Genomic DNA, 10,296 nt, shown 5'->3' on the forward strand with positions numbered 1-10,296 from the left:
GATAGTGCTGTCAACTGCTGAGCCATCTCTCCAGTCCCTGTATTTAAATCTTTAATCCACCTAGACGCCATCTTTGTACATGACATGACATTGGGGTTTAACTTTTTCCCTTTATTTTAAAAGGAGTTAGTTTTTATATTATCTATGCTATAATGGTTTTAACTGAATTATAAGAAATATATATTAATCACTTTTATTATTCATGCATTAGTTTTTTAGGATTGCAAATTTAGAACATTTTAAATAAAAGTTAAATTTTACTGTTCTAGATAAGAGATGCTGCCTATTTCTATAAGCGAAGCCAGTGCTTCCAAGATGCTTTCCGATGCTTTGAGCAGATTCAGGAATTTGACCTAGCACTCAGAATGTACTGCCAAGAGGAGCTTTTTGAGGAGGCTGCTATTGCAGTGGAAAAGTAGGTGGTTTTATTCTTTTCATCTTTGTACCTCCTTCTCCTTTCTCTCAGGGGATGGCCTGCTGTGGTAGTTACTCTGCTGCTTGTGAAGTGGCTGAACACGTCAATCTCTCTCACATGAGAGGACTCTTAAGTGCAGTCTCAGAGCTCCGTGAGAGTGGCCTCTGCCTCTCAGCCTCATGCTGATCTCTGATGTTCCATCACAAGAGAGGGCTGAAGAAGGAGGATGTGTCCTGCATGTTAGTAATAGGATACACTGACTCTAGTCAGTGGAGGGCAGGGACACATGAGTTTTATCAGTGGGACGTGATTATAGTGACAAGCATACCTAGCAAAAGAGAAGAGTTGCAAGCTAGATAAAAAACCAAGACTGCTGCAACTGCTAGTGTTTTACATAGCCACCGTTATGTCCTTTTCTGGTACCACAGTCATGTTTACAAAAGCTGAATACCCAAAATGGGTATTACATTTTGGTTTTCAGTATACATAATTTTTTCCTGGATAATGAAGCATTTCTAGAAATGTTTGAGTGCAAGACAGGTTTAGATCTTTTCTCTAATATCTGCTCATAGGAACTTTAAGTTGCTTTGTATTGCATTTTGGAGGGACTTTCCTATTTTTTGATAACAAATTGACATATGCACCCTTTTTTGTAGTTGTACTTTTTTGTCAGGACTGCCAGCCCGTAAATACTGACACAGAAACTTCCTGTTAATTATAAAAGCTCAGCCTTAGCTTAGGCTTGTTCTTAGCTAGTTCTTAAATTTTAAATTAACCCTTATTTCTAAAATCTACATTATTTCATGAGGTTTATTACCTCATCTCTGCACTGCCCATCCTTGTTTCTCAGCATCTGGCTGATGGCTGTGCCTTTCTTCTTCCCAGAGTTCTCTCTCTGCCCGGAGTCCTGCCTATATTCTCCTGCCTAGCTATTGACTGTTAGCTTTTTATTACACAAATCACAGCAACACATCTTCATACAGTGTACAAATGTCCCACAATACTCTGTCTTTGCAGATATGAAGAAATGTTAAAGAACAAGACCTTTCCCATCCCTAAGCTCTCCTATTCTGCCAGTCAGTTTTACTTGGAAGCTGCTGCAAAGTACCTGAGTGCAAATAAGAGCAAGGAAATGATGGCTGTCCTTTCCAAGCTTGATGTAGAAGATCAGCTGGTGTTCCTGAAGTCTCGGAAATGCCTAGCAGAAGCCGCAGAATTGCTGAACAGGGAGGGTCGGAAAGAAGAGGCTGCCTTATTGATGAAGCAACATGGCTGCCTCCTGGAGGCTGCCAGGCTCACTGCTGACAAGGACTTCCAGGCCTCGTGCCTACTAGGGGTTGCCCGCCTCAATGTGGCCAGAGACTCTGACATTGAACACACCAAAGCTATTCTTCGAGAAGCACTTGATCTCTGCTATCAAACCAACCAGCTGTCTGGCATTGCGGAAGCCCAGTTCCTGCTAGGGATTATCCTGCGGGACTTTCAGAAGCTGAGGGATGCCTTCATCAAGTTTGACATGCTCAACCACTCAGCGGGAGTGGTGGAAGCTCTCTATGAAGCAGCCAGCCAGTGCGAATCTGAGCGTCAGAAGGTTTTGGCCCTGGCTCCAGGTGGCTTGGAAGTCCTTCTCAACCTGGTCAGGGCTCTTAAAAATGTAACAAACAATGCTGAGAAGGAAATGGTCAAATCTTGCTTTGAGTTTTTTGGAATTTCTCAAGTGGATGCCAAATATTGCCAGATAGCCCAGAATGACCCTGGGCCCATATTAAGAATAATTTTTGACTTGGATTTGACCTTAAGTGAGAAGAAAACAAAAGATCACTTCTTAGTAGTGACTGATCTTGTGAAATTAGCCCTGAACAAGCACCTTTTGAGCAGACTGTGTCAGATCACACAGATCCTGCTTGGGAAGACTTACCCAGGGATCTGCATGAGATTTATTGTGGGTTTGAAATGTGTGGATGAACGTTGTGAAGATTTCCACAGGCCCCTCAGGCGCTGTGAGGCCAAGTGCATGGTTCAGTCAAGAATGCACCTGGTGGCAATCAATGGATTGCTTCTGGAAGCCAAGAAAGTATTCCCTACGGCCTTAGCTGAAGAACTTGAAGAAATAGATTGTATTTTGTCTCTAGATACATATGGCCTTTGCAAATCTTTACTAAACCTCCTCTTCCCTCGGCATTTCCATCACAGAGTGCTGTCAGAAAATCCCATGGCATGCAAAGAAATCCTCAAGCCAAATTGCAAGTCCTTCCGCTCCTACCGGTTTGCCTTGAAAGAGTACATCCATGACCTGTTTCAAAAAGAAAGTGCACACAGCCGCAGGGAGTCAACAGACCTGTGGCTGAGTGCCATGCAGGCTTTCCTTCTGTCCTCCAGCTACCCAGAGGACTTTGAGAAACTGCTTCAGCAGGAGGAGGACAGTTATAACCGGGAGCTGAAGGCTCTAGAGTCTGACAGAGAGGACAGAAACAAGGGCAGAGGCAGCAGAATGAAAGGTGTCGAAGGGAAATTTGGCATGTTAGTGCCTAACAGGGAAGATGAGAACATGGAAAAGTCCTATCTATGCTTCATCCGGTTGCTGGAGAGCTCCATGGACCAGCTGTATGTGCATAGGAACCCTGAAGACTACAAGAGGCTCTTTTTCCGCTTTGTAAATGTCCTCATTAGGAGGTGCAAAACGCCGCTGGTCCCCAGCATTACCAATACGGTGGTGCTGCTGGAGCTGCAGTTCATCCACTGTGGAGTGGTGTTGGCCCGCCTCTGGAAGAATGCTGTCTTGTGCCTCCCCAAGAGCTACATTGCACTCTTGCACTTCTGGGAGTTCCTGTTCAGCAAGAAGGACAAGGAAACTGGGGATATGTTCTCCATCATTCAAGAGTACAAGCCGAAGGATGTGGCCAGAGCCATCCGGGACTTCCGGTTCCACCTCTCCTACCTTGTCAAGGTGCTGTGTGGTTACGAGAATATGAACTTCAATGTCCTGCTTGATGCCTTCAGTGAAATAGACTATGTGATCTCGGGGGAGGCAGAACGGACACTAGTGCTGTGTTTGGTGATGCTGGTGAATGCTGAGGAAGTCCTGCAGCCCTTCTGCAAGCCGCTTCTGTACCGCCGCTTTCGGGAGATCCAGACAAGGCTGCAGTTGATGAGCATAAACTGGCCAGACCAGGTGCCCAAGAGGCTGCTGAAGGTGGTGCAGCGGGTGTTGATGGCAGTCAGTGTGAAGTCTGTGGCCGAGGCGCTGCAGGACCTGCTCTTCGAGCGGGATGAAGAGTACCTGGTGGATTGCCACTGGAGGTGGGATAGTGTACACGCCAAAGGCACTGTGGTCCGTGGGCTCTGCCATGAAGAGGTCAGACTGAACCGCTTGCTCTGTATGGGCCCTGTGGACCAGTTTGCTGACCCAGAATGGGACTTTGGTGAAGATGAGACACATGAATTAGATGAGTTGGCCCTGGAAGACAGAGATCATTTTCTGACTGCCATCCTTTCCCAGAAGCAGCGGAAGGCCTTGATCCAGCGCAAGTTGCGCAGAGCCTGCCTGGTGGTGTCTCTGTGCATCAGCTGGAGAAGATGGATCCAGACAGAGCATAGCAGGGAGGAGGCTACAGAGCTCAGAGCTGGGAACTTCAAAAGGGCTGATGTAGACAGGACCCAGTGTGACCTGTGTGGGGTGAAGTTCACCCGCAGCCCTGAAAGCTACTTCAGTCCTGGCAAAGCATTTGAGGGAGCACCAGAGGCTGTGATGATTCCCAGGGCTGACCTGGAAGGGAAGGAGTGCCGAGAGAGAATCAGTGAGTCTTATGAGCAGCACATTCACTTGGAAGTCCACCGGAGGCAGCAAACAGCCTACCAGAAATATCTGGAATTTTTCCATGAAAAGGTGGACCCAGCCATCGAAGAAGGCAAAGTAGTGGTGCAGGACATTGAGCAGAGCATCTGGATCCGGGGCCACCTGGGCTCCAAGGAGCAGAGCCACATGCTGCAGAGGAAGGTGCAGGAGCACATCAGGAGGGTTTCAGAGCTAGTGGAGGAGCTCTACAGGCGGAAGGCCTGGGCTGAAGGTGAGAGCCCATGGGGACTGGTCCAGACACTGGTAAGCCTGCCAGGTGCTCAGTTACAGCTGACTTAGGGTGTGGCGTGGGATGTTAGTATTAGCAGAAAGACAAGAAAGAGCTGTTCTCAGATTCCAGCAAAATCTCACTGTTGAGGCCATCCTCAGTTAATTATTTCTGATTAGTGCAAGCTGGGATGGTTTCTCTGGGTGCTTCAGATGAGAGGTTTACTGTCTAATTCCATGGAGGAAGTTGGCCTAGTGCTTGATAACTCTAATGTCCGAAGCCATCCCTTTACTCAGAGCCTGTTCTTCGGTTTTTGTAGCCGAGGAGGTGATGACTCGGCAGGTCAGAATTCTGGCCCTGTCAGTCAAGAATGCACAGGAGTGGCTGAAGAAGACAGAGTTCCGTTTAAAAGATGAAGGTAAGGCCTGTTCTCCTAGGACAGGTGATACTTTGGATCCTATGGTTTTGGTACTGCTGGCTTCCAGGTGAGTGTCAGGTGGATTTGCCAGCGATCTCAGGAGTATCTGCGAAGCTGTTAGTGATGGAGTGTCTCCATCGGATGAAGGGCATTCTTCTGGGCTTGTAGTAGTTGCTTATGAGTTATTACACATGTCCAGTCATCACGCAGACTCAGTGCAGCTACTCCCAAGGAGAGTTAGTGTTGTAAAGCCATCCCTTGATAAGAGTGTTTGCCTATGCAGCCTGCCATGTTAGCCTGGAGATCTAGCATGTGCCAGCATGAGTATGGACCTGGAGTTTCCCTCAGACACAGAGCAGATGGCTAGGGAAGTTGCAGAGGGCTGCACCCTGTGGAAAGTTTATCAGGTTTCTTAGCCAGGAGTCACAATTTTCTTGCTAAATTCTATGTAATATGGGATTTCTTCCCTCTTGCCCTGTCCAACTGTTGCCTCCTTTGAGCCACACCACATTTTGTCTTTGAGTGTTTTATCTAGCTTGGAGACCCTTCCAGATGCTACTGGGAAACCCTGACCCCAGAACTGAGGAAAACTTGGAGAAATTGGTACAAATGTCTTTGCTATGCTGTAGTCCCTTCTGGGTATCATGACTTTTTTGATTATTTCAAAAGGGATAATTGGCGTGCCAGCTCAAGGGACTAGCCTATGAAGACATAATTCTGGAGAAGTGTGTTTGCTTGGGTTCTGCTTGGGGAGCAGCACTAGTACTCAGTGGAGATTTCTGTTTGCTACCACCCTGGCAGAAAGCTTTGACAATGATTCCAGAAACATCAGGCTTTACCTGGATGGAAAACTGTGGTAGAACAGGAAGTTGCCATTTTCACTTGGGTTTTGCTTCTTTGCTTCCTAACTAGGTATTGTTCAGGAAGAGGAATATGAAAACGAAGTTGAAGACTTTGGCGAACTCCGCCCTAGAAGGCGTTCCCGGAAATGTGGAAAACAGAGAAAATACTAACATATTTTCACACAGCTATTGCCTCTTAAACCTTCAGAACATCCTATCCTATTTTAGAATTCTGAATTCTGGGGCAGAAGAGAAAAAGAATGTGAAGTAGTGTTAAGAAAGGACAGCCGCCTTTGCTCCTCATTGTTATCGCCCATTTATTGGTGGCGTAGGGTCAGATTGCTCCCTCAGATGCAGGGACCTCCAGTTTTCCAAGTTGGGGTCTAGCTACTGCTCCCCCAGACCACACATGCCCAGTTATGGGGGAAGGTAGATGAAAGGAGTGCTGGGACTTCTCTGTCCGAAGCTCAGGCTCCCTGGCTTGTCACTGTGTGATGAGTCTGTAGCAGAGGACTGGGCATTGCAGATAGGCACACCTCATCTAGGAGTGCTCCTGCTCTGGGCTAGGAAATCCATCCGTGAATTCCTTATCTCTTGCCACTCTGCTGTAAATCAGCAAGCAGAACCAAGACGATTTGTGCCCAGAGTTCATTTGGGCCTTGCCATAAGCCACCCCCGAGCCTAGGCTACCTTCTGGTTGTCAGAGTGGCTTCTGTGGTATATTTTCCTTTACTCTCTGTTGACTTTTCTTCCTCCCTCCTTTGTGACCATTCTCAGCTATTTGTGCAAGTCATGGTTAGACTACCTCAGAATGTAGTCAGACATCTGCCCAGCAGCCTTCGGACACCCTTTTCATTCGAGGAACATGTGAAGGTGTTTTCAGCCTGCTCCAAGGTGGTCTGCCTTTGCCTTGTGTAGATGATATGAGAAGAGCCTTGTGTATACCTTGTACATCTATGTTTTTTTTTGGTTCTCCCCGATGTATTTGATACCCATGCTCAGGTTGACAGCTCAAGTTTCTGCCACTGGACTCTTCTGGTGGGGAACAATGGATGAGGAGGAAGCAGCCTTCTAATGGTACGTCTTTGGGATTTGGCTGTGAATCACTGCCATGTGGCCTGCAGGCGCTGCCAGAGAGGGGTTTCACGAGGCCTGCGTTCCACTCTCCCTACTGCCAGCAACTCTCAGCCTGGTCTTACCTGGGAAGCCTTCCTTCCTCTGATGGTCACTGCCTGCCCTTTCGCCACTCCCCCGGCTCACTCGGGCTCTGGAGGCTTTGTCTCACCACAAAACCAGCTTTCCTTCCACGTTGCTGCTGCTTTCCCTGCTCACTATTGCCCTCCATCGTCTTTCTACAAATGTGTTTCCTTGAAATGTTTGTTTGGTAATTTTTATTGTTATGTTTCTCAGTTTTCAGATTTTTTTATAAACTTGCCAGAAAAAAATCTAATCAAATATTGCTGTCTTACCACATTTTTATAAAGTTATAGCATCTCTCTTATCTGCTGTTGTCTTTTTGTTTATTTACAATTCCCACTAGGAACAAGCGTGTGACTGTTGGTGCTAGCTCCTCTGGGCTGCTGGTTGATGCTTGCTTGCTTCCTGTGCCTGCTGAGATGAAGAGATTTAAGGTCAGAGAAACACAGCAGAGTGAACACAACCGAGTGTTTCTGAGGGCCAGCCTTGTACAAATTCTTTGCAGTCTGGCTGCTTCTGTATAGTAGGGCATGGAGTACATGGACTTTGTCAGTGCTGTGTACCAAGGCTTCCCCCTCGCAAGGATCATGGCCCTAAAAGGTGAGAGACTTGGAATCAGATTCCTTTCCTGTCCATAATGAGCTGAGTATCCTGAGATAAGCTAGATCTGCTTGACACAGTGTTCAGGTGCCCCACCTTCCGCAGGAGGTGTAGGAGATCTGGTGCCACGAGAAAACAGTGGTGACAGAGAGGCATAGTGTACGAGGGAGACAGCAGTTTGTATACCCTAGTTGTTTCCCAGTTTCATCTTCCTGCCTGACAGAGTAGACCTGTAAGCTGTGGGGTTGGATTCCCTCAGGTCTTGTGCTGTGATGTGTGTGTGCACTTGCATGAGGTGGCAGGACTTCCGAGCTGGAGCATGCCAAGTTTTCCATTTTCTACCTGCAGCATCAGGTAGATACCTAAAGCCCTTCCCCAACAGTCCTTCGCCACAGGTTTTAAAGTTCTGAGAAGACAATGGAAGTCAGCAGGAGAGTCAGAAACACCAACAGAGACCTGAGCTCAAGAGCCCAGTCCTGTGAGAGGAGCTTCGATGTGCCAGTCATGCCTGAAGAACAGGATGTGGTGCATATCAGGGTCCCAAGACCATTGTAGGATGCAAAACAAAAGAAAGAAACCTTCCCCCAAGCCAAAAATCACACACACACAAACAAACCAATCCAAACACTTGGAGGGCGGGCACAAGGATTCAGCGTGAAACAGTACTCATGATGATTTACTTTGCAAAGGTAACCCAAGCATGTCCCGTAATTGAAAGGCAGGTGGTGCAAAGTTAGGGTACCAGGTGCACGAATCACCCAGGGTACACCCAGCTCTTCAAAGACTGAAGGTGCCTTTTCCTAGCCAACCCGCCTAAGTTTCCCAAGTGGAATGTTATGGTTCAAAATGAGCCCAGGTTTACTAGGCACCCTGGTCTATAGTGGCTGCTGCAAGAACACAGCTCATTGTGTAACAGCTCATGATACACTGCTACCAGTAGTGTGTGAAGAGAGAATGTTTACCCTTGTAGGTCCTGATTGTCACAAGGTCCCCTACTGGTGACCAGAGTACATCAGCTATCAACTTTCAGCTTTCCTGGGCCACTGTGGTCATTGGTGTTGTGTGGGCACGTGGGCCTGTGAAAGGGATGAGGTGAGTAGATAGGACTTGCTCTCCTCCGCACAGAGAGGACCTTTAAGCCAAACAGCAGGGTCATTCCAGTGGCCCAGGAAAATGACCTGAGCTTCACACTCTCAAAATCTCAACAAAGCCACCTGTGTGTTTTATATAATCCTTATACAAAGCATTCATATTTTTAAATGTTACTGGCTTGGCTGTGATTGCTTGTTTCCAGCTGATATCACTAAGTCTCTTATAGTCCTGGGGTTTAATGGTCTGATAATAGGGTTCATGCACAGATCTTGCTTGTGCATGAAATGTCTCTTAACTTGACTCAGATCCTGTTCTGTGCCCTATTCCTCTTGTGGAAATTCAACACAAGTCATTATTGAGAAAGCCCCTGCTTACTTGGAGTCTCTAAGAGTTAGGCAGCTTCTGTGATGTGGGAGCAGTGAGGACAGCCCTTGCCCTTCCAGTATACATCGTCTGCTACGACACAAGATCTCTCTGAGCTGACACAGTCTTGAGACAATTGGTGACTATCCTTCAGAGCTGAGCACATGTAAGGCTGGGAGTCTTGGCTGTGCCTGTGTTCCAGTCTCTGTAGCTGAGCTAGCATGGCTGACTATTGAGGTTTTCTCATGCCCCACTGTATTTGTGTGAATATGAGCATAGCTCTCTACTGGCATCCTGTTTGCCCTGGAACAGAGAAACTGAAGTCCAAGTTACTTTCCTGGAATGGAGAGAGAAATAGAATAAGCACGCATTGACAGGTGAGTAGAGTTGAGGGCCAAGTAGACTTGAAGGATGGCCACTGCTTCTTCATTCCATCTGTGTATGTGTGTACCACTCTACTCAGCTAGAGGTGGAGATGATTGCCCCTCATCTAGGGTTTAATTGCAGCCAAGGCAGCAGAGGCAACAGTGTGCCAACTCTACTCTTACCCGTTAAAGGCCTAACAGCGTTGGGTAGCTCAGCCACCACCTGAAGACTCAGTTTCTTGAGACCCATGCTGTAAAGGACCCAGGCTAGCATGAGTCGAGCCTGTGGAAGGCAAGGGGAGTCCCCCACGCTTTCATGTGAGCGAACAGTTCTTTGTGTTTTAATCCAGATGTCTGCTGAGCATGGTGGGTCAGTGCCCTTGGCCGATTCGAATAGAGAAGAACCTTCTGCTGGGCGTACAACACCCCATCCTCACTGCCAAGTCATAGAATTAGTAACTCCTGGCTGAAAGCAGCCAGTTTGTGGCAGTTTGTTATACAGAAATAGGGAACTAAAGTGAGGGCCTGTTGCATGTCAGGTACTGTGAGGAATGGTATTCTTCCAACTCCAATCCTTACATCACTTTAATCCAGACTGAAGCCAGCTTTTTTATATTAAAATATAAGAAATCTTTTTGCCTGAGGCCAGAGCAGGAGGTTGGCACAGCAGAGCTCCCACCTGGAGCCCTTGCTCAGTCTGCTGTTAGGAGGCAAAGTCCCCACACCTTCCTGGCTTGATGGGCACTACAAGCCCTAAGGCCCCATGACTGAGGAGCCCAAAACTCCCCTGGAGTCAAGTGTTTGCTGCCTTTTCTACTGGCAACTAACTGACTGTGGAGTTGCCATCAGCCACAGGGTGTCTTGAAATACAGCTGAGCCCCTCTGAGCCCCTCTGTTGCTGGTCCTTTCCGCTCAGTTCTGGAGATCTGGTTCTTCAGGA

At 47.4% G+C, this 10,296-nt stretch overlaps 1 protein-coding gene across 3 annotated transcripts in view; it reads left to right on the forward strand.

Moving 5' to 3' along the window:
- Window positions 1-7,240, forward strand: part of Trank1 (tetratricopeptide repeat and ankyrin repeat containing 1) — a 78,452-nt gene extending 71,212 nt beyond the window's left edge. For 2 of the 3 annotated variants that reach the window (XM_040739543.1, XM_040739546.1), the window contains 4 exons: window positions 270-415; window positions 1,433-4,482; window positions 4,799-4,897; window positions 5,810-7,240. In XM_040739543.1, coding sequence (XP_040595477.1) covers window positions 270-415; window positions 1,433-4,482; window positions 4,799-4,897; window positions 5,810-5,910 — 3,396 coding nt within the window. In that variant the 3' untranslated portion in view covers window positions 5,911-7,240. The remainder of the gene's footprint in view (window positions 1-269; window positions 416-1,432; window positions 4,483-4,798; window positions 4,898-5,809) is intronic. The other variant, XM_040739544.1, reaches the window with a different exon arrangement.
- The last annotated feature ends 3,056 nt before the right edge of the window (window positions 7,241-10,296 follow it).

Source organism: Mesocricetus auratus, unplaced genomic scaffold (genome assembly GCF_017639785.1).
Source record: "Mesocricetus auratus isolate SY011 unplaced genomic scaffold, BCM_Maur_2.0 Super-Scaffold_100691, whole genome shotgun sequence".
NCBI classification, from domain to species: domain Eukaryota; kingdom Metazoa; phylum Chordata; class Mammalia; order Rodentia; family Cricetidae; genus Mesocricetus; species Mesocricetus auratus.